The sequence below is a fragment of the Ovis aries genome, chromosome 13, assembly GCF_016772045.2.
Source record: "Ovis aries strain OAR_USU_Benz2616 breed Rambouillet chromosome 13, ARS-UI_Ramb_v3.0, whole genome shotgun sequence".
In the NCBI taxonomy this organism is placed as follows: domain Eukaryota; kingdom Metazoa; phylum Chordata; class Mammalia; order Artiodactyla; family Bovidae; genus Ovis; species Ovis aries.
This window is the reverse complement of record NC_056066.1, coordinates 32,687,866-32,711,480: the sequence shown is the minus strand read 5'-3', so window position 1 is coordinate 32,711,480 and position 23,615 is coordinate 32,687,866. Positions and strand designations below refer to the sequence as shown.

General features: G+C 40.1%; 1 protein-coding gene and 1 long non-coding RNA gene across 3 annotated transcripts in view; both read right to left on the bottom strand.

Annotated features, from left to right (window-relative positions):
* The window catches only part of KIF5B (kinesin family member 5B), a 47,002-nt gene extending 30,899 nt beyond the window's left edge, over window positions 1–16,103 (bottom strand). For both annotated transcript variants that reach the window (XM_015099603.3, XM_015099604.3), the window contains exons 1-4: window positions 15,572–16,103; window positions 8,591–8,678; window positions 1,213–1,286; window positions 119–223 (exon numbers count right to left, since the gene is read on the bottom strand). In XM_015099603.3, coding sequence (XP_014955089.1) covers window positions 119–223; window positions 1,213–1,286; window positions 8,591–8,678; window positions 15,572–15,697 — 393 coding nt within the window. In that variant the 5' untranslated portion in view covers window positions 15,698–16,103. The remainder of the gene's footprint in view (window positions 1–118; window positions 224–1,212; window positions 1,287–8,590; window positions 8,679–15,571) is intronic.
* Window positions 9,661–15,546, bottom strand: LOC132657622 (uncharacterized). Its single transcript, XR_009596046.1, has 2 exons — window positions 13,344–15,546; window positions 9,661–12,366 (listed from the first exon to the last, which is right to left on the bottom strand). It is a non-coding gene; the product is annotated as an uncharacterized LOC132657622 (long non-coding RNA).
* Window positions 16,104–23,615: the final 7,512 nt, after the last annotated feature.

The following is a 23,615-nucleotide window of genomic DNA, read 5'->3' as shown; positions in this document are numbered from 1 at the left end:
TTCTAATAATCTTTCAACTACACCTGCCCATAATTTCTAAAATATTTTTTAAATAAAAAATACTGAACAGAATTATTCTAGATATAAAATAAAATACCACCTTTCCCCAATATTTTACCTTAATATGAAATTCCAAATTTTCATCCATGGAGTAAATATAATTAAAAATATCTTGCACTATTCTTGGAATAATTCCCATGCCTTCTGGATCATGAAGTTTACCCTAAACAAAACAAAACTAGAGTTCCTAAATAAACTGTAACATACAAATTAAAAATCAAAACTTAATTTACAATTCATAGTCAAGAGAGGATAGGAATTCTAATTGTTGCTATTTTTTTGGTGAAAAAATGTGGCTGTACAAATACCTAAAAAAAACCAATTCAACTGTTAGATATTTTGGTAAGTTACATATAAATAATGTATGCTAATCAGGTTACCAATTGAGCTTAGCCTTTTCTTTAATCATTAGATTCAGATGATGCAATTTGTGAATAAACACATTCCAGGAAAATGTTTGTGAGTTGCTCACCATTTAAATCTGCATCATTCTATCTACTTCAAGTCAAATTCATCTAAGTGCTAAGAATGTCTGTTACCTGACTTTAACATGATGAAAATAAATGAGTGACTCCAAAATAAGCAATCATTTACTTTACATATGTAGAATGCTCAGATAAATGATAAAAGCAGACACTCTGTACCAGAGGCAGGTTATAGGATGTTTTCTAGAAGCCAAGCTCGAGCAGGTTTACATTCATTATTAATAGCAGCGCTGATAATTTTGGAGCCCTTATTATCAAAGAGGGACAAGTACCTGGCTAGAGGTTGGGAAATGAGACAGATGCAGAGACACGACCAAGGAGAGAAAGAAAAACCTAAGTGCTCCAAATAGAACTGAAAACACATAAACATTAAAAATTTCAAAATTCCCCATTATAAGGTGACAGAGAATTCTTATTTAATTCTAAGACATGCACAATTTTGTGGTTATGTAGATAAAACAAAGCTCAATATGATTTCATATATACAATTTCTATTCAAACTCAGGAACTGATTAGAATCTAACCATGGTACTCATATATAATTTGTATGAGACAAAGCAGTAAAGAGTAAATAAAGCTGTTTAAGCATGATAAAATGTCACAAATAATGAATGAATACACGGTATGTGCTGCAAACTACATCCAAATACTGATTAAAAAACATTACCTCCATTGTGTGTGTCTTCCCAGAGGATGTTTGTCCATATGCAAATATGGTTCCATTGTAGCCTTCAAGTACGTCTATGAGAAAATAAGAGATTTAATACATAGGGGGCTTTTTTCCTTAAGCAAGACCATTAAGGGAAATTAGTAAGAATATACAATAGTAATTTTCTTACTGAAGATTCACCTAAGGAATTCCTTTCTCTTTAGCCCAAACTACTGTCTATTGTCAGTAAGAAACAAATTTTAAATTCCATTGCTTATAATCATCTCTCCTGTCAATGTACATCTTAGATGTCAATGCAACAGTATTCTACAGCTTTGCATGACCTAAAAGGAAAAAAAATGCTCTGCCAGTTTATGTACAGACATGAACTAGCTTTTAGAAGACTGGTTGCCTACAGGTGGTTAAAATCCACAATATTCCTCATTATACAAAGTATAACAAGCCCAGTCCCATCTCAAAATCAATTATCAGGGAGTTTCTATGGAATTAAAAAAAAAAAACCACCACACAATTTTTTTTTCTAGCCCTTTGTGTACCCCAAGACCTACCATTAACATTTAAGCAGCTTCTTTTGCTAGGCTAAGGAGTAGTGGTGGAATGTGAGTGAGCAAGGTGACTTCTGGTTTCCAGTTTTGGGGATTCAGTTTGTTGGGGACTTTTAAAATTGTTTTTCCTTGTTTTCGTAAAAAGAAAGGTACTATAAAATCATATACTATTTTAGAGGAAGCCAAAGTACAAACTGAGGCCTCTGCTGGAAACAGCAGATGGTAACAGTGGAAAATAAATTTGTAATAAGCAAGCAAATCCTTGTCTTTTTTTAAGTTGACTATTTATAAAAAGAAAAAAGAAAAAGAAAAAAAGGTCCCAACATTGGTCACGACTAACTAGATATTAGATTTGCTATAGAAATATTGATTTATAAGAAAAAGAAGGTATTAGTACTTACTTCTCTGGCAAGATTTTAAGAGATCTCAAACATTTGAAACTTTCATTCAATATCTTTCCAGTTTCATGAAGAGAAGCAAAATAATTTCAGGAATTACAGTTAAAACAGATTAAGATTGCAGTATTTCTGTTAATAATTCTGAAGACAAAATCGTCTGGGCTAAAAAAGAAGCACTAGACCCTTTCCAATCTACTTCTTATATATATAACTGATCTCTGTATATCAATGTCACACCCTCTGCAAAAGATCTTTTAATCGATCACACAAAATCTAAGGATAAACTCCAAAACTTTGGTAGATCTATACATGAATGTTCATCCATGCTATGATCCAATTACCTAGCACCACAATAACTACTTAATAAATACTGGTAGATGAATGAATAAATGACGTTCCTAAGATCATATAAATAGTGTATGTCTATATGATATTAAAAATATATGTGTTAGGTGAAACACATTACATGAGGGCTTGTAGGATAAAAAATGTATGCAATATGTTTGTATTTGGGACTTTCAGCAAAGCTTAAATCTTTTATATGATAACAGAGATTATGGAATAGTCAATCTTTAAATGTTTACTGAAAACTATAATCTAGGCTCTCTGTCCTGGGAGCAATGGATAGAACCAGGATTAGCTGATTTATAGAGGCACCAGGCTATCATTAAAGTAATAACAGTGTTATCAATTAGAAAAATAATCCCTTCCTGCCTACCTCCAAATCCATTCCTGACTTTTGCTTTCTAGAGTAATCTGTCAATGTTTTTTATAAAAAAGTGTAAACATACAGAAAAACAATGAATTTTACAGTAAACAACCCTATAATCAGTACTAAGATTCTATCAGTAACATTTTATCGTTTTACTGTTTGCTTTAATCATGTATCCATCCACCCATTTTATTTATTCAATGTATTTCAGAGATTTTAGTACATTTCCATCTAAATACTCCAGCATGCATACACCACTGGCTAGAACTCAATGTTTCGCAGTTTTGTTCTTCAGAGGTAAAATTTACATACAACGATTATTTTAAAAGTATAGACCTTTAACAAATAAACACAAATAAAATATTCTTCTCTTTGAAAACCCCAGAGTATGCATCTATAAACAATAAAATTAGGCACCTTTGGAACTGACTCTTGTTTGCCTTTTCAACTCTATCTCCCATTATCCTTCCCCTCACACTGTTTTTATTGCTAAAAAAAATGGCTGAATCTGACCATTTCAGATGGTTCAACATCACAGTCATACCACAATGTATGTCTTCCCTCAACACGTGGACAGTCTTAGCCCACAGGCATCTGTCTGGAGGGCACACCTCACTCTCCTTCCTATTCCTGTGCACCCTTGAGACTAGCTTAGGCTTTAATCTGGGTAAGAGTCCCACCCTATGTGTTCTTGTAGCACCTACATTTTATCATAATACTGACCACTGTCTTCCTCATGAGCCTATAAAATCCTTGAGGCCAGGGCTGTGTTTAACTCCTAGCACAGTGCCTGGCACTTAGGATCAAGTCAAATACTTGTTGAATGACTATTATTAACACTAAAACAGAGAATCTCCCTCACCTTTCTGAAGAGTCCCGCCCCTCTATACTTTTGCCTTTCTTGTGAGAAACAGATGGAGGTGGAACTATGGACAAATAATACTTTCATACTTTGTAAACAAGAGAAACACACTTAGCAAGTCAGGCAATAGCTTACAACCTCATAAAGTCACTTAATCTCTCTGAACTTCAGCTTTCTCATCAGCAAAAATGGCTGCTCAGGGTAAGGCTGTGAACATTAGAAGTCATATAAAATTATTACTGCTAACATTTGAAGGCATTATATGTCAGGTTCTATGCTGTTCAGTTGTTAAATCATGTCTAACTCTTTGCCACACATGGACTGTAGCCCACCATGCTCCTCTGTCCGTGGGATTTCCCAGCTAAGAATATTGGAGAGGTATGCCATTTCCTTCTTCCAGGGCATCTTCCAGCCCCAGGGATAGAATCTGCAACTCCTGCATTGGCAGGTGGATTCTTTACCACTGAGCCACCAGGGAAGCCCTGAGGCTCTAATAATCTTTCATGTATTAATGTATTTAATCCTCACAAAACTCTATGCAAGGCACTATTTTATTCCCATTTTACAGATGAGAAAACTGAGAAACTGTGGCCTACAGTTCCACAGCTAGTAAGGTAGAGCTGGGAGGCATTCCAGCCAGTCTTGGCTCCAAAGACATGTTCTCTTAGCTACCACACTACACTCTCAAGGAACAGAGGAACCAAAATAAACACATGGCAGGCTACATCTGGAAAAATTAAAATGGATACAGTGGCAGACAGTCCAGGGAAGGAAGCTATGGTGGGAAACTAGGGAATCGGAGGAGGCCTGGTAAGATGCCTGGCAAACAGCAAATGCTAAATAAATGACTACTACTTTACACCAGGGAAACCAACTGGTAGACATCACTCAGGTTCAGAACTCAAGAGAATGCAAGTGGATAAACCATGTTCAAAAGAAAAAAAAAAAATTGATCTAATGAATCTACAAAAAGGAAAAGGTTATAGCCCTACACATAAGCTAAATTTATGAAACAACGCAACCCTGGTGGATGCTGAGGGATCCAGAGAACACTAGCTGCTCTCATCTCACACCTGGCAGCTTGCTCCTCGAGTCCACATCTCAGGAGAAACACCAGCTCACCCAACACTGTTTTGATCCCTGCCTACCAGTTTCTAACCACGGCCCTCTACTTGATCTGTGTGCCAATGAGTGTCCCAAGTCCAACCTGCCATGATTTAACTGATTTTTCTGTCCTCACACCTCATCATTCTCCCCCACCGTGTCACTCTCCTTAAATCTATGTATTTATTAGAAACTCTACCTCACTTGTATCTTGTCCAGGACAAGTTCTACCAGCTACTACAACCAGGCTCCTCCAAAGTGGTAGAGAGTTTCTGGGTGAAAATAAAAGGAAAATGTCATAGCCCCATGATATCTTTCTATAAATTACAAAGCCGGCACAGGGAGACAGAGACAGAAACCTTCTATTGTAACTTGTTTGAAATCTAATTTTATAGAGTGAAAGTATCTATACAGGTTATGAATTATCTCAAGTTCAGTTGTGGCTAAGTAATTATCCTTAGTTCAGAGTGAACTAAGAAAGTAATTTCTTTTCTTAGAGGATAAAGGAAATGAACAGCAGTTGCTATCTGTTATATTGTTTACTTCATACCAGGTCCTGAGTGAAGACCTTTATCTTTTAAAATCCTTACACTACGCTTATTATAGAGGAAATAAAGATTTGGAAAGCTTGAGGGACTTGCCACAAGTCACAAAGCTAAATAGTGGTAAAGCCTAGACTTCAACCCCGTTTGTCTGATTCCAAAGCCTGTGCTCTTAATCACATTGCTAAGAAGGGAACTGCCACTCAGAACTCGGTTCCAAACAGTAAAGCCGAAATCTTCTGTAAAAGGTAAAAAGTAAAAGGGATCAAAATGTTAAGGAAAAGGACAGAGATTAAAAAAAAAAAAAAAAAGAAAGAAAGAATGAAGTCATCTTAAGAGTTGTAAATAGTAATGGAAAAGAATATAAGGTAGTAGAAACAAGTACTCTAGACGTCAGGACAACAGACCACAGAGTTCTGAGAAAGCAGGTATGAGCCTCTTGTTAAGAGACTACATCACTGAGAAAAGTACAAAAGAGATAAAATCACAATGTGAGAAAGGTTAAGCCCGGGATAAACGAATTTTACAAAAACAAAAACTAAGGCCCTAAAGAGAGCTTTTAAAATGTTCAGAAGAAGAATAACGAATGAGTAGACCTGCAATGCCTAAAAGAGATGCCTATGTCAGTAAATGACGTATTACCATTTTCTACAACATCATCTGCAAAATGAACAGAAAAAACACTGCTAAGAGGGAGTTTGGGATTGAGGTGGGTAGGATGGTCAAAGAATGGTTTTAAATGAGCTCAAGTATCTAGTTTTAAGAGAATTACATCCCAAGGACAAACGTTTCACAAAAGTCACAGAGAACAAAGGTAAAAGAAGATGACTAACTTGCAAATACTACACTCATTTTCAAAAAGTGAAAAACGATAGATTCTGGGAACAGCAGACAAGTACACCAAAATTTCACTAAGGAAAAACTATGGCTGAACTAATCTCATTTACTGGTCACTCAACTAGTATGTGAGGAAAAACCAGTCATGCACCATGATTTCACAAAAGGCTGCAAGCTTTCCATCATATTCTTGAGAATATGTTGCCAAGCTAAGAATTAGACAAATGTACAGGTAAGAGAATTTTAAGTTAGTTAAATATCCAGTGTGATTAAATAACCGCCAACAGCCATATTCCATTTTTAGAAGATTAGGCTAAGGACCATGGTCCATTAAGCACTTTTAAATGATTCATAGTGATACTTTCCAAACTCCAGTGTGCTTAATGACCTTAAAAAAAAAAAGTGCCTTCAATATCCTTGACACTGTAACAGACTTATCAAAACAGGCTGATAGCCAATTTAGATCCCTAGTAATACAACTGTAAGAACAAAACTCAAAATAGGATTATGAGCTAAAATGACAGAATAGAATCTGCACTTTAAAGGCTTGCATGCAGATTTTAAAATCTACAATACTCAAGTGCAGACTGGGTCTAATGCTGGCTGGAGCGGATATGAAAATGATTCATACATTTAAACTGCCCGTGAATTCATGAATCAATAACTTTATATTATTAAAAAAACTAAAGTAATCTTATGCTGTACTGATGACAAAACTACACCAAAATCAAAGAACGTAGCATAACTGCGTCCCTGACAGAGAGATCCCTCTGGAAAACTAGTTGACGCTTACAACAAAAGATAATGCTGTCTATTCCTCTTTCTTGCAATTGTTTACAGAATCCCAGTTAATTCTCCCTCCTGTCCACCTTCTCACACCGATCCCATTCCTGCTATAACTCTTGGTGGTTTCACGTCTAAGTAGTGAGTGATCCCATTACTAGATGTCCGTGTACTAGACGACATCCTGGCCTCTCAGATCCTTACCCTCATTTTCTCCACGGTCTTATCCTTTTCTCCTTTAGATACCAAGTCCATGGTCACACTCCTTTCACTACCAACTGCACTGCCTTCCGAGCATCAAGTATTCACTTCCTTTTACTCCTTCTATTACCCTGATTTCAGCAAACCTTTCACTCCACTGAGACTGTAATTTTACCACCTTTTTTCACTGTCCCATAGTAAATCACCCCCTTCCCTAGCAACCTGCATCCTTCTCCCCCTCAGCCAGCTTAGATTCCACAGTTCACCATTAGCATCACTCTCCTGACTACATCTCCTGCCCTCCTCTCCTTCTTGTGTACTTCCTGGCAAACTCACAGGGACTGGGTAAACCCACAAGTGGGTAAACTCAACTCTCTGGCAGCTAACCTCAAGTGCGTTCTAAATGCTACCTGGCAATCTTGCCACATCTCCCTAATCCATTCACTTCCACACTGCTAGACGACTTCATACCTTTTCCTCACACTTCCTCCCCCATCCCCCCTCTGTTAACAACTCTGTTCCCTGTATCAGAGACAAAATGAAATTAATAGGAAATGAACATTTTCCTTCCATCACAGGTATGGACCTACTTCTTCTACCCATAGAACTGTTTCCTCCTGTTACTGGATGAAATGTCTGTGTTCCTACTTAATCCTAACCTAACCACCTGATACTGAATCCCAATCCCACTAGCTCGGTGAACAATATAAGACGACAGATGCTACCTCAATCTGAGAAGTATTTGTTAACAATTAGAGCTGTCAAAGAGTGAAAGAAATCATTTCACAAAGCAATAGTTATTTAATCATCAGATCCTTTTGATATATTTCTGCACTTATTTTTATAAAGTTTATTAATAAATCCAGATAATCACAACGTCCTCTCAGCTCTAAGATTCTGTTTTTAGAAAATATCTTAGCATAGGTTAATGGTATTAATAGCAATGTACACACTTTTCTCATCTTTGGCACCTCTGGTGAATTCCTCAAGGGTCTCTCATTTGACTACAGGGCAAGTCCCTGGGGAAGGAATAACACTGGAACAGGAGAATGACAGGCTGCCATTTCCTATTACTTTTTAGAAACTTGTCTAGTAATTTTGTCTTCATTCTCATGCTGCTATATTTCTAGAACAGCTACCTTAGAAACTCTTGGGAATATTTAATAGAACTGCATATTCCAAGGATATGTGTACAACATTACATAAATTATTTCATGAAATTTGAGCAATATGGTTTAACTATATTTGACCTTTTTATTATTTGAACTTCTGCAACTAACTAAAAAGAAAGGGAAGGTAAAATGAAAAAAAAAGAAGCTGGGTAAACTGAGGAGATCACAAACAAAACTGGACTTACTGCTGGGATGACTTAGAAGGTATAATATATTTACCTTTAACAATCTTCTTTGCACAGTCATTATACACTTGCTCTTGAGATGTGTTTGACTGGAACACTCGGTCAAATGCATAAGGCTTGGACTAAAAAACAGAAACAAAAGTTTCAACTACACAAATTAAATGTGAACAGACATTTCTAAGCCCTTCCTTTAAAGACATCACCATATATTTAACCTTCAAAATAGGATACCTACGATGCATCACTTAGAACCTTTCCGGAAAAGTCCTTACTTAGGGCCCAGGAACAAACCCACTAAATAAACTCCACAAAACAAAGTATGTCTGTCTTAATCTTTGTTCTATTTCCAAGGCCCAGCACAGAAATTAAGTGTTACTATGGTGGGCACTCATACTGTTGAGTGATTTTTACTTAATGAGTCTCTTTTCTGGCAGACAGAGACTCTGTTTTCAACACTAACTCATCCTGCAGATAAGGAATTAGAATCGTGAAAGGTCCAAATATGTAAACGATAAAATTAAAATTCAATCTCAAGTCTCCTTTCAGTTCAGGTTTCCTTCCATTATCCCATTCAGCTTTTCAGTGCAGTGCAACAGCATTTCAACCGTTCATCCACTGAAGTATTTATGGAATGCCAGTTATGCTGGACACCACACTACAAGGATGACCATGACAGATTCACTCTCTGCTTTAGTGGAAGTAACAGCGGGGCAGGTATCAGACAAATAATTAAGTGACTAGAATTCCATCCTGCACAACAGGGTACTTCAGAAGGGCTATGACAGCACTTAGGGGAGAACCTAAGACTGGGGAAGGCAGAAGAACAGCAGAGAAGCACTCTGGAGAAGGGATGTTAGTAAACCAAAGAATAAAGAGCACACCAACTGTCAGTCTCGTCAATGCTACTCACGGGAGACAGTGAGTGTGGGGAAGCACTCCAGGCACTGGGAACAAGATGCTTATGGATCCCGAGGTTCAAAGAACTTGGAGAGTCAAGAAACCAAACGATGTTTTTCAATCTCAAGTGCAAGGATGCACAAATCAAATGTCAACATGGTTAAAAAGGCAACTAACACATTTTAACATTATTTTTAATAGTTTTGATTTTGTGGGTCCCTTAAAGGGCCTAGAGAACACAATTTGAGCACAGCTGATACAGCTTGGGAAGGAGCCAGAGGCATGAAATGAAAATCAGAGCATATACTATCCATGCAAGTTAAGGAAGAATTTTCAAGGAAGTGACTATCTCATACATAGTGGAGAGGTCAAGGCAAAATTGAAGACTCCAATGACAAAGATCAGATTGGAAAGAGGTAAAAAAAGAACAGGAGGTAACTGAACAGAAATCTAGCTGTGGCTCAAAGAAAGCTATGTTTTATGATGGGCAAGATCCGAGCAAGTTTAAAAGCTGGCAGGAACAATTAGTAATCTGAGAGAGAAAGTAAGCATCTAAAGATGAGTGAGGGAGCACAAGGGTTCTCAGAACTGGAAGTAAGTGTGTGCCAGCTCTCTGCTGCTGCTGCTAAGTCTCTTCAGTCATGTCCAACTCTGTGCGACCCCACAGACAGCAGCCCACCAGGCTCCCTGGGATTCTCCAGGCAAGAGTACTGGAGTGGGCTGCCATTGCCTTCTCCGTGCCAGCTCTCTAGTCTCTTCTAAAGTAAAGGAAGGGAGCTGGGCCCCAAAATAAACAATCATGACCCCAGAAAAAATCCTTCACCTTGTAGAATACTGCCTAGGGTCTTAGCTAAAAAAGATCATAGTTTTTAGAAACTATACCCCACAATTCCCCTCCCCAAAGCTTGGAATAACACTAACAATGACACAAACAGCCCCTAAAGGCCAAAGCCATTCCCAATTCCCCTTCTGGCCTCCCACCAGACAGGCTGGAAACTAACCACTTGCTACCTGAGTCTCCTTGTAACTACTGGCCACATGACCCAGCTCTAGACACTATGAAGTGACAGTCTGCTGGGAGGTGTCTGAGAATCAATTCAGCCAAAGCTGCCCTTTCTCCTTTCTGGGATGAATGTCTGGAACTGGAGCATGCATCTTGCAAACAAGACAGATATGATGATGACAAGTCAATAACTAAGGATGACAGAGGGTAACTGAGTCAGCAAGAAGTAAAGGTCCATCTCCAGACTTCCTATGTAAGAAAAATAACCTCTTATTTATTTAAACCACCATCTGTTTGTTTGTTTTCTCTCTGCAGCTGAAAGCATTCCTGAAGGATATACTCAGATGACCTCCCTTTGGCATCAATTAAATGTAGGCTTCTCAACATCTGATTATTCTTTGGCTACAACACACACAGTGTCCTTCTGCTAAGATTCCGAGACACTGACATTCAAATCTACAGGTGTGGCTAATAAAAGACAATCTACTATTTCACTGATGGCACAAGACGTATTCAGGATAATTCTGAAAACACAAGTACAAAATAACAGAAATAAACTATACTTATATTTTGTTCTATCAAAAAAAAAGTATTTTTCTCTCTTCATTTACTCAGCAAACATTTATTTAGAATCTATAAGGTATGAGAACTAATGCTGAAGCTCCAATACTCTGGCCACCTGATACAAAGAGCAACTCATTGGAAAAGACCCTGATGTTGGGAAAGATTGAAGGCAGGAGCAGAAGAAAACAGAGGATGAGATGGATGGCATCACCGATTCAGTGGAAAAGAGTTTGAGCAAATTCCAGCAGATCATGAAGGACAGGGAATCCTGGCATGCTGGAGTCCATGGGGTTGCAAAGAATCAGCCATGACTTAGTGACCAAATGACGACATGGTATGAGATATTGTAAGCGAGTAACACAATTTTAGAAATGACATTTAATTAGTATGAGAGTAGGGCACAAAGAACAACAGAGGAGAAGGCTGGATAAATTCTCGAACAGTAAGCTAAGCACTTATATAGGAGAACTGAATATAAGTGATCAGCAATGTTAACTGAATTGAAACAGAGACAGCCCCCATGATTAGTGAATTCACGAATAATTCTAATTTTGCTTGAAGAAACAAGTTAATCAGTAGAAGTCAGGTAACAGTATGACAACTGCATCCTTCCAAAATAAGGCAAATGATTATTTTATTAAAATAAACATTTAAACGATAAAAAGAACAAACACCACTGAAGTCCTATCTTCAGTTTTACATCGACTAAACTGCTCACAACATTTAAAAAAAGATATGCCAAAAATAACAGGTAATATAAAGTCTGCCTCAAAAGCTGATACTTTATGCAGCTGTTTATTCAGGCATCACCTCACACCAAATATGCAAACTACCACTGTATTAGAATAAGAATATGAACATGCAGATATAAAGATAATAAAGCTGGGATTGAGTGACTTTTTAAAGTTGTTGGTGATGGTTTAGTGGCTAAGTTGTATCTGAAGTTATACCACTGTTAAATAAAAAACTACCTTCAGTGCTTACTATTAAGTTGACAAAATAGCCTTACTTTAATTCCAAAACTGAATTATAATTTTCTTAAATAATCTTTCAAATAAATTAAATACTCATGATCTGGATATCCATATCTTTAAAAATTTGGTCCTTGGTCTTGAAATATACATTATGCAGCCTTTAAAAATGTGTATCTTCAAAAATACTCCAACACACAAGATGTATTCACATCTAACTTAGGCTTCAAGGAGACAAAACCAAACAGGAATGTTTATTTACCTTAGATTTCTTAAGTTGAGTGGTTCCTATCTGAATCTGCACAGACCAGGCTGAACACCAAATTTGGTTACAAAGGACACACTTCTGGCAGGAATATGTCTTTCTCTGGAATTCTGAATAGTGATTTTCAGATCACATGGGATTACATCATATTAGATTTTCCTTAGTTAGACACTGATTGTGGGCTAACATTCTGCAGCTGTAAAGGTATATTATGATAGCTCCTTTTTTCAATTTTCATATATAAGGTAATCAGGATCGAACATCAAATCATCATTCATTTGAAAGGGAAACTGTGCTGTGTTGGAGGTAAGAACTAGGTCTAATTTCAATGAACCACAACAGTCCGTTTGGATTCTGGCGGCCTCTACAGTATACCATTTAAGGAATGATAGATAGTAAAGATACGTGATGCATGTATGCATGTTCCACTTTTATGATGCATAAACAGATGAAGGAATAACTTTTCTTATTGATTTCTTTTATTCAGTGTTTTCAGCTGGCTCCTTTGAACTCCAGAAGGCGTTTCCCCTGTGCCCCAGTTTTTGTGGATCACAAGTTTGCTTATCTAAAGCAAAGAGTTTTACCATATCACTGTCAAAGATCTTCAAAAAATAACACATTTCTATTTCATTCAATATGTGATATGTATAGCACTTCACTGAGCATTTAATTACCAAAAATATATATATATATATATATATATATATATCTGTACAAAGGCTGCAAAGCACAGAAAAACACTGCAAGATTACACAGCTATGGGGTCACATCACATTAAAATCACTGACTACGTGAGTAACAGGAAAAAAGTTCGGACAATATATTGGAAACTAAACTTAGATGAAAATCAGAATCCTAAAAAATTACCTTCCTTGTGAGCACTGATTATACCTACAATTCGGTAACACCCTAAAATACTTATTTTTTAAATTTTGATTTAACCAGAAGGCTGTGTACAAAATGTTTTTAAATTATTTCAGACAATTTAATTTTAAATGCTGCACCGCAGCAGTTCCTTCTTAATCTATTTACTTTGAATCAGGGTGAGTATCCAGTAAAATGAAGAAAAAACAAGAGATGACTTTACCTAGAGGTTTCTATTTCCACTTCTAGCTGCCGTTACAAATTCTCAGATAACTTTAAAAGAAAACATTAAAGAATGCACTTAAAAAAAATTTTTTAAGAGAGATCTCAGAGTAATTAATGACTTCTACATGCAGAAGACTGGTTTCTGAAACTAATGAACTAAACATGTCGCCTTACACTTTCTAAAGCTCTATCACACTCAGTTGTCATATACTTCTGCTTATACTTAAAAAAATAAAAACCCGAAACGACTAAAATGCTTACCAGTTTATGTAAAAGTCAACTAACTGTACATTACTGGTTTATGACTAAATTACCTGTCCATGATGTTTAATATCACCACTTGAATTGACTTAAGTACTAAGGAAACCTAAGTAAGGAACTTAAAATAACTTTATCCAAAGGAAAAGAACCTAAAATAAATGTGTGCTTCCTGTGCTAATTGTTTATTTTCTTTTAACTCTTTCCTCCTATCTTATGTCATATTTGGCCCGCAACAGAAGGCTATCTTCTAACCTAACCATAAAACATTTTGTGAATCCTAAATCTTACCATTACAACAAATAAATTTTCATAATACTATAGGTTTGTGTAAATACCCACATACAAAAAAAAATCTGAAGAAATAAAACAGCCTTAACACAAATCTGAAAGGAAAATAGCTTGGTTATGTCAACCACTATAGAGGCTGAGTAATCACAAAAATCATATGAGAAACTAACAGCCTACTAGTGTTGGCCAACTAACAATCCAGGCCTAGTGAGCATCCTCTAAAATCATGTGAAATATCTCATCCTGAAGGAAAAGGATGATTAGTTTTGTGTATAACTTCTTGGCCTCTCCATGATGTCATGTATAGCAAGGGTTTTTCTGTGGACTTGTTAACAAAGAACCAGCCTGACAGTCTTCACACAGTAAGAGCTGGCAGTTATTAGGAACCTAATGACTTGTTTGCCAAAACCCTCCCAAGCAATGTGGAGCTATGACATTAATCTTCTAGAGCAGAACTTGGAAACTTTCACATAAAAATTCAAGGAACTTGAGTTCTGTCTTACATGTCAATGCTTCTAACCTTCAATGTTCCATCTCCTGTGATACTTCTGTCCCATTTCTACATTAAGATATTTAAACTTATGCTAAATGGTAAGGTGAAAAAGTTAACACTAAAATTGGGAGGCGTGATAGCAATGTAGAAAGATGGCATCAGCAAGAAAGAGGAATTTAATTTTTTGTCAGAGTTCACTGTTCTGTAGGCAGTTATCTTACTCTCCATTTTAATCTCCTTGAATTGGGAATTATTTTCAAGACCTTTCACGTTATGTTTCACGTTACAAAAGACATTATCTCACCATCTTTGTGATTATCGAAGTCATTTTTCTTCAAGGCAGATCCTAATTGTAGAAGTAGGAATCTGATACTAACAAGAAATCTAGTTTACTGATTAAATTTTTATATATATATATTTTTTAAGTTTGCTTTTATAATATTTTGATATACACACGAAAAGTTAACACTCTTTCCCGGAGTGCTACCCCATAAAACCCAGTTAGTCTCTTGGTTACTTATTTAACCCAGCGTTGATCGGCGAGATCCGTTGGTGGATGAGACAAAATCGAGCGCTTCGATTTCTAAAGAAAACTCCTTTCTACAAGTCCTGGATTAGCCATTTGTGACTGTAAACTCAAAAAGCGGGTTGGGTGAACACTGAAGGTACCAGCATAACTGCGACTGTTAGTTATGGTTTTCCTTCTCCACGGAGGAAACAAGACGGCCTAACGCACCTTAAAGATTTCTTTTAAGACTAAATATCATTACTATTTAAAGTTCGGTAAGGCAGATCCCAACGTTCTCGGCCGAACTCTGATTTATGAATGATAAATCTGAGGGGAAGGGGGTCCGACACACCGACTACATCTACATCAGAACCTGCAGGCGCACAGAAAGCCGGCGAACGAGCACTCAACTGGTTCCCCGACAGCTCCACCCGCGCCCCAGGTAGGGGAGTGCCCGGGACCCAGGGCGGGTGCCTCCCGTCCCCGGCGCTGCAGACCGGGGTGGGGAGACCCCGGAGCACCCGACGAGGCGCCGAGCCCCTCCCCTGGGCCGTCGGACCCCACTGGGGAGGCTGGGGCGCCCCAAAGCTCGCTCTCCGCTCACTCCCCACTTCTCTCAGCTCCCGGGGCGGCCGGGCCCGAAGGAGGGAGCCTGGGTGGGGGCAGGGGCACTCACCGCGATCATGACCGTGTCTTCTCCCTGAAACTTGGCGATGTACTTATCGCCGCGGTTCACCTCCGACTCGTTGAGCGGTCTGAAGCGACACATCACTTTGATGTTGCACTCGGCCGGGTCCGCCATCTTCCCGGCTGCCGGGGCCGGAGGCCGGGAGCCACTCCCCGCCGCTCAGTCTTGGAGGAAGTAGGCCGAGCCGAGGGGGCTAGCGTGGCGAAGGCCGAGGGCCCGCGGTCCGCAGCGTCGCGCTTCACCGGCGGGGCGGCCGGGACCTGGGCGGCAGCGCCCGGGCCGGCACGGTCACCCACAGGCTCACTTCCGACCCATCATGGCAGCCATGGCGGCGGCGGGGCCTCCTCAGCTTCTCCCTTGACTGGCGGGGCAGGTTGCTGGGCTGACGGATCCCGGAGACCGGGAGCGCGAGCCCCCCTGTCTTCCTGGGAGACAGCAGGCCGAGCCCACCTTCAGCCTGCCCGGCTGTCGGCTCGCCGGCTCGCCGGCTGCAGCCTGACCACTCCTGAGGCCGCGGACTGGCGGCGGGATGGGCGGCGCGGACGGAGAACTGCGCACGCGCGGCGGACCGGCGCCCCGGCGACCAATCCGCGGCCGCGCCGCTGCTCCACGCCGGGGTTGCAGGGCCAAGTTACCGGACGCGCAAGCGCAGAGTGAGCTATCGACCCCGCAGGGGATTCCGCGGAGTTAAGCGATGCCCTAACGTTTTTTTCTGTAGAGGACAAGGGACCTTGTTAAAAGTGCTTGACGTTGTAGTTTAAGTGAAAAACTATATTCCTGTTAGGACGTGTTCGCTTTCTGTTTTGTCTGGAGATACATTGATTTCTAGCCCACCTTTTTAGAGCGCTTTGCCAGAAAAAGGAAGATTTGAATGAAGGGCGGGACGTGGCTTATGGTTCAAGTGGTTGCTCATTCCTAAGAGAGGGGGTTGGGGGACAGGAATAAGAAAAAGGAAGTTTCGTCTGAGGACTAGAAGGTGCTGAAGAAAAGTGCAACAGTAGGGTAAGGTGGGAGAAGACCCCCGGAGAACTGGCGGTCCCAATGACTCCGTAATAATCCTATGGAACTCATCAGTCTCCACATCTGGAGTGTGAAGACAGAAAAACTGCAAAGACGACTAGGACCGCTAATCCTAGTCCCCGATTTTTGTTCGTAAAATGGAAGAGTGTAGGACTTACCTAGTGCTCCAGTAGTTAAGAATCCGTCTTGCAATGCAGGGGGCAGGGGTTCCATCCCACGTGGAGAAACTAAGATCCCACCCAACATGCTGCTGCAGCGTGGCCAAAAATTTAAAAAAAAAAAAAAGAGGCGTGTACTATTGTTTAGTCGCTAAGTCGTGTGGGACTCTGCAGCCCCACAGTCTGAAGCACCCCAGCCTTCCCTGTCCTTCAATATCTCCTGGAGTTTGCTCAAAGTGATGTCCAATGAATCAGTAATGCTGTCCAACCATCTCATCCTCTGCCGCTACCTTCTCCTGCCCTCAATCTTTCCCAGCATCAGGGTCTTTCCCAATGAGTCAGCTCGTCGGATCAAGTGGCCAAAATATTAGAGTTTCAGCTTTAGTCCTTCCAGTGAATATTCAGGGTTGATTTCCTTTAGGATTGACTGGAGAGGACTCTTGAGAGTCTGCTGGACAGCAAGGAGATCAAACCGATCAATCCTAAAGGAGTGTACTATGAGAGCCTCCAGTTGTTCTCTGTCCTCCCCTGATCATGCTAATGTCTGCAGAAATGAATCCAGTCTAAGATTCAGGTTTATTGATCCACAGCAAAGGGGGAAGAGTTCACACCTTAGGCATCTTGGGACATCGCACCAAACACAGAAAAGGATGGAGTTGTTACAGAGCTTTGGGGAAATTGTGGTGTTTAGGTAAATTTAAATGAATCTGTATTTTGATTGGTTCCAACAAAGCACTGCTGTGTGATACCAGATCTGGACTACAAGTGTACCCAAAAAGTCTTGTTTCCTTTTAACTACAAAGTTAAGATAGATGTGGAGTATTGTCTCCAGAAACCCCTTTTCCACAGCTCTGCACCTGGCTTGAGAATCAATCGAGGCTACCTCTCTGTGTCCTAAAATCTTAGGTAAGAATGGAATATTCTCTTCTTACTGATGTAACTCTGGGTGGCAGTTTCTGACAGTCTATGATATTAAAGAACAACGTTTTCAGTAAGAAAGCAATAGTCAAAGAAGAAGGTGGTTGTAGCCCGCGGGTCACCGATTTTCAACCTTTGTAGCAGGATCTCATTAAGGTTCTGTCCTCAGTCTTCTGCTCTTTGCTGTTGGAGCTCACTTCAACAACTGCTGGGGTCTCTTCTCTATAGCCCTGAGCTTTTCACCTGAGTGACGTTCCCATCTCTCCAGCTGTGTGCAGGCCACCTTGTTTAGGATGCTTTCCGTTAACCTCAGATTTATTAGTATTCCAAAGATGAAATTACTCCCTGCTAATAGTGAGTACAACTACTCAGCTCTCCGTTTTTGATGATCAGCATCAACATTCTTCCATACTTCCAGGCTTAAACAGTTCCAGTCACCTGTAACTCCACTGTTTTCTTCATCTCAGAGGTGGGAGGGGGGTTCAGAATGGGGGACATATGTACACCCATGGCTGATTCATGTCAATGTATGGCAAAAACCACTACAATATTGTAATTAGCCTCCAATTAAATAATTTTTTAAAAATCTACAGAAGAGAAACATGGGCGTCTGTGTACCTGAAGTTCCTCAACTTCCATTCCACCATTCCCAGTTGTTCCCCAACTCAGATCTGAGCAATGATTGTTCTACAGCTGTGATTTTCAGACTGCTCCATGGAGTAGAGGATACAAAGAAGTGACTCGGGTGGTTTCACAGGTCTGGTGAGAGAAACGAGGTGGACGGAAGGGCTAAGCTGTGAAGCTCTGGGAAGCTCTGCTGTTCAGCGTCCTTTAGTTGCCTTTCAACTCTCACCTCTTTCCTCTTTGTGCACGACAGATTCTGGAAGCTCAGGCTTTATGAAAACAAAATCCAGAAAGGGAAGTATCTACGAGAGCTTTCTGCTTTGGAATCTGACACACACCCCACTTCTAGGCGAGTGAGCGCAAAGAGCCTGACTCCACACAGAACCAGGAAGGAAAAAAGGCTATGTGAAAAACAAAATGTTTCTTTTTCTTGTTTTTTGGCCACACAAAGTGGCTTGCAGGGTCTTATTAATAGTTCCTCAAGGGGCCTGAACCTGGGTCCTGGCAGTAAACACACTGTTTTAATCACTGGACCACCAAGGAATTCCCAAAAACAAAATATTTCAAAAAATTGTTCCATCACACAAGTGAGGAATATCAAACAATAGGGTTTAAGTAATATTTTCATAGGGAAACAAAAGATTGATTTTTAAAAAATGATTCATCTCAGTTTTTATTCCAAATATATGAAAGATCAACATAATTCAACATCAACAGTGAGACAGTAGGTTTCCGTAAGACTACAGTTTGAGACTCACTAACATAATTTTTTTCCTTATGAAAATGTGAGCGGTATTTCACCTATACAGATTTAGAGCATTAAATCTCCATTGTGGAGGTAGCCTCCAAAGATGGTGCTCTAGTGACCCATGCCTACTTGTATCTCATTGTTGTGCAGCCATTTTCCTTGAATCTTTTTTTATCTATTCACTTATTTATTTGGTGGTGCATGTGTGTGTGCTAAGTTGTTCAGCCATGTCTCACTCTGTGTAATCCTATAGACTGTAGCCCACCAGGTTCCCCTGTCCATGGGGTTCTCCAGGCAAGAACACTGGGTTGCCATGCGCTCCTCCAAGGGGTCGCAGGCCTACAGTTGCAGCACTCAGGATCTCTGTTGCATCATGGGGATCTTTCGTTGTGGCGAACAGACTCTCTAGTTGTGGCATGTGGGCTTAGTTGCCCTGCAGCAGGCAGGATCTTAGTTCCCGGACCAGAGATTGAATACAAATCTCCTGCATTACAAGGCAGATTCTTAATCCCTGGACCACTAGGGAAGTCCCCACTCTCTTCTTGAATCTTGGTAGTTCTTTTAACTCACTTGGAACCAGTACAAGGTGGTAGAAGTGTGATATTGCATGCTATCTGAAACTAGGTGAGAAGTCTTGTAGCTTCCGCTTAGGTCTCTTGAAACACTCTTTTGAGGAATTTTAACATGTCACGTGAGAAGACCAATTACAAAGAGAGTACCATGTCAGAGTCAATAGACCCAGCTGATCCCAACCTGCCAGCCATCCCCACCCAGGCATCAGACAAGGGAGGAACCTTGAACTGTCCAGACCAGCACACTCGACAGTTGAGTACCAGTGAGTAATCCCAGTTGGAACCCTTGGAGCAGAAGAATCACCCAGCTGAGGCCTGCCCAAATTCCTGACCCATGAAATCATGAGATGTAATAAAATGGTTATTGTTCAAGCTACTCGATTTCTTTTTTTAAAAGTGTTTTTTTTTTCTTTTTTTTGCGGTACTGGATGTTCGTTGCATCATGTGGGATGTTTCTTTGAGGCCTTCAGACCCAGTACTTGCGGTACATGGGCTCAGTTGCCCCACTGTATGTGAGATCTTAGCTCCCTAAACAGGGATCAAACCTATGTCTCCCACACCGGAAGGCAGATTCTTAATCACTGGGCTACCAGGGAAGTCCCTAAACTACTCAGTTTCAAAAACTTGTTATATAGCAAAAGATAACTGGAGTATTTACCTACAGCTTGGAACCTAAAATTTATCTCCTGGAAATAGTCCTATAAAATATTGCTTATGTATAATAAATGCATTTAGGTTGGATTACATTGTAGATTAATTTTAAATAGTTGGAGGGGGTCTGAGAATATAACCACTGTTTATGACATGCTGGAGAAGACTCTTGAGGGTCCCTTGGACAGCAAGGAGATGAAACCAGTCGATCCTAAAGGAAATCAGTCCTGAATATTCATTGAAAGGACTGGTGTTGAAGCTGGAGCTACAATACTTTGGCCATCTGATGCAAAGAACTGATTAATTGGAAAAGACCTTGATGCTGGGAAAGAGTGAGGGCAGGAGGAGATGGGTGGGACAGAGGATGAGATGGTTGGATGGCATCACTGAATCAATGGACATGAGCTTGAGCAAATTCTGGGAGATAGTGAAGGACAGGGAAGGCTGGTGTGCTGCAGTCCATGGGGTGTCAGAGTCAGACACAAGTTAGTGACTGAACAATTGGAAAATTTGTCTCATATTTAATGAAACAAACAAATACATACCTATTCCTGGGATTTCCCTGGTGGTCTAGTGGCTAAGACTCCATGCTCCCAATGCATGGGCCTGGGTTCAATCCCTGATCAGGGAACTAGATTCTTTCTCCTTATACAGTATTACTAAATATTGAGTATTTTGTACTCAATAATACCCTGTGTTTACAGTAGATGCTTGTTGGTTATTGGTTATCTATTATATATATATAGGTCTGTCTAGTCAAGGCTATGGTTTTTCCTGTGGTCATGTATGGATGTGAGAGTTGGACTGTGAAGAAAGCTGAGCGCCGAAGAATTGATGCTTTTGAACTGTGGTGTTGGAGAAGACTCTTGAGGGTCCCTTGGACTGCAAGGAGATCCAACCAGTCCATTCTAAAGGAGATCAGCCCTGGGTGTTCTTTGGAAGGAATGGTGCTAAAGCTGAAACTCCAGTACTTTGGCCACCTGATGAGAACAGTTGACTCATTGGAAAAGACTCTGATGCTGGGAGGGACTGGGGGCAGGAGGAAGAGGGGACGACAGAGGATGAGATGGCTGGATGGCAACACCAAGTTGATGGACGTTAAGTCTGAGTGAACTCCGGGAGTTGGTGATGGACAGAGAGGCCTGATGTGCTGCAATTCATGGGGTCACAAAGAGTCGGACACGACTGAGCGACTGAACTGAACTGAACTGAACTGTGTGTATATGTTAATTCCAAACTCCTAATTTAACCTTCCTCCCTCCCTTTCCCCTTTGGTAACTTTAAGTTTGTTTTCTATATCTGTGAGTCTCTTTCTGTTTTGTAAGTAAGTTCATTCGTATCTTTTAAGACTCCACATATAAGTGATATCATACGATATTTGTCTTTGGCTTACTTTGTATGATAATCCCTTCATATTTCTAAATAACATTCTTTTACTGTTGTTTATTGGTTTATTATTTTTTATTGTTAAATGAAGTCCTAACTCCTTTACACTGCCCTTCATCAGAATCAACACACACATTTTCTTCCTTTTCATCTTTCCAATGTATTTGTCACCATTTTAAAATTAGTAGGCCACGTTTACATTCGAAGTAATCATTATTCACAGCTTAGCCATGTAGTATACCATTATTACATTTCCTGTCTTGTACAACTTTTTGTTGTTCCTGGAGTTAATAATTGCCTTATTTTTCCCCAGTTGTTTGCTGATGATGCATTCCAAATCTTCATTGGAAGAAAAAAGCTACCCTTGACAGTTTGAAGGCATTTGTCCACTGTCTGCTGGCTCCTGTTGTGGTGGAGAAGTCTGATTCTTCCTGAGCCTGATCATTTGCTCAGGATCTGCATTTTCTTCCAGGCACGTTTTTAGTATCATTTCATCTATACTTCTCTTTTCTTTCCTATTTTCCATTTCCTTGGTTTTTGTTCTCCTTTTTGAGAGATTCTCTCAACTTTACTTTCAACTGTTCTGTTGGTTATATATGTATATAGACATAATTTTCTGAATTTTTATTCTGCAAATGGATTTTTTAGTGAAATCACTTCTTGCTTGATAGAACAGTATCTTCTCTTATTCTGAAACTCTGTTTTGTTTTTAGTTTTCTAAATATTCTCTGTGATTTGTTTTGGTCCCTGTCAGTCATGTTAGAGGATTTTCTCAAACATGTGGTAGCCCTTGGTGTCCTAATATGTTGAGTGAGAAACACTCAGAAGCTCTGTACACGTGAGCAGAGTTTGGAGATTGATGGCTTTCACCACTGTGGGACTGGGCAGGCCCTATTTCATCAGGAAAACTCTAAGTTGTCACTTTACGTACACATTTCTTTTCTGTTGGGGGTGGGGGCAGCTTTGCTGGGTCTTTCTCTAGTTCAGAGAGAAGGGGCTGCTCTCTAGTTGGGGTGCATGGGCTTCAGCAGTTGTGGTGCAGGCCTTTAGTTGCTCTGTGGCGTGTGGAATCTTCCCTGGCCAGGGATCAAACCCGTGTTCCCTACATTGGCAGGCGGATTCTTATCCACTGCGCTAGGGAAGTCCAATGTAGACATTTCTTTTGGACTGGTTTCCTAAGAGAGGAATTCTCCAGTTTCTTATGAGGTCAACGTGAGTCTGGTGGCCACTTTTCATCAGGGTGAGTAAGTTTGAGGGATGTCAGCATTCAGTTTGTAGACTTTATTTTGTTTCCCTGTTTTCAGTCAGACTCACCCTTCTTTTCAGTTGAGTCTGGTGTCCCCGAATCCACGGATTTCCTGGTTCAACTTCTCCACAGTGAGCTTCCTTCCCTCTGTTTTGTTGGGAAGGCTGCAATCTTCTGGCTCTTTGGTTGGGGGAGTTGCATTTTAACAGATCCCTATATAAACTGCCAAATAAATTTTCCCGTTTTCAGCTTTACCCTACAGCCCTCCCTCCTTGTGTCTGCAAGCTTCCTGGTAGTATTCTGTATGGAAAATGACTGACTTCTTGGCTTTCTTCCCAGATAGCTTAGGTTTTAGCCATCTTCCAGCTTTTTAGGCAGTTACACACTTCCAACGTTTCACTGAAATCCTGTTTGCCAATGATCTTTTCTCAAGTTTTCTCTACATTTGTGGCTTTAGGGTTTTTGCATTTCTGTACTGTTACTTGACTGGAGCATCAGAATAAATCAAAGATTACTGTGAATATTTCACCTACCATATTTGATTGGCCACCATTAAATGGACTCTAGGGCTTCCAAGTGGCTCAGTAGTAAAGAATTTGCCTGCCAATCAGGAGACAAGTGTTTGATCCCTGGGTCAGGAACATTCCCTGGGGAAGGAAATAACAACTCACTCCAGTATGCTTGCCTTGGTAATTCCACAGACAGAGGA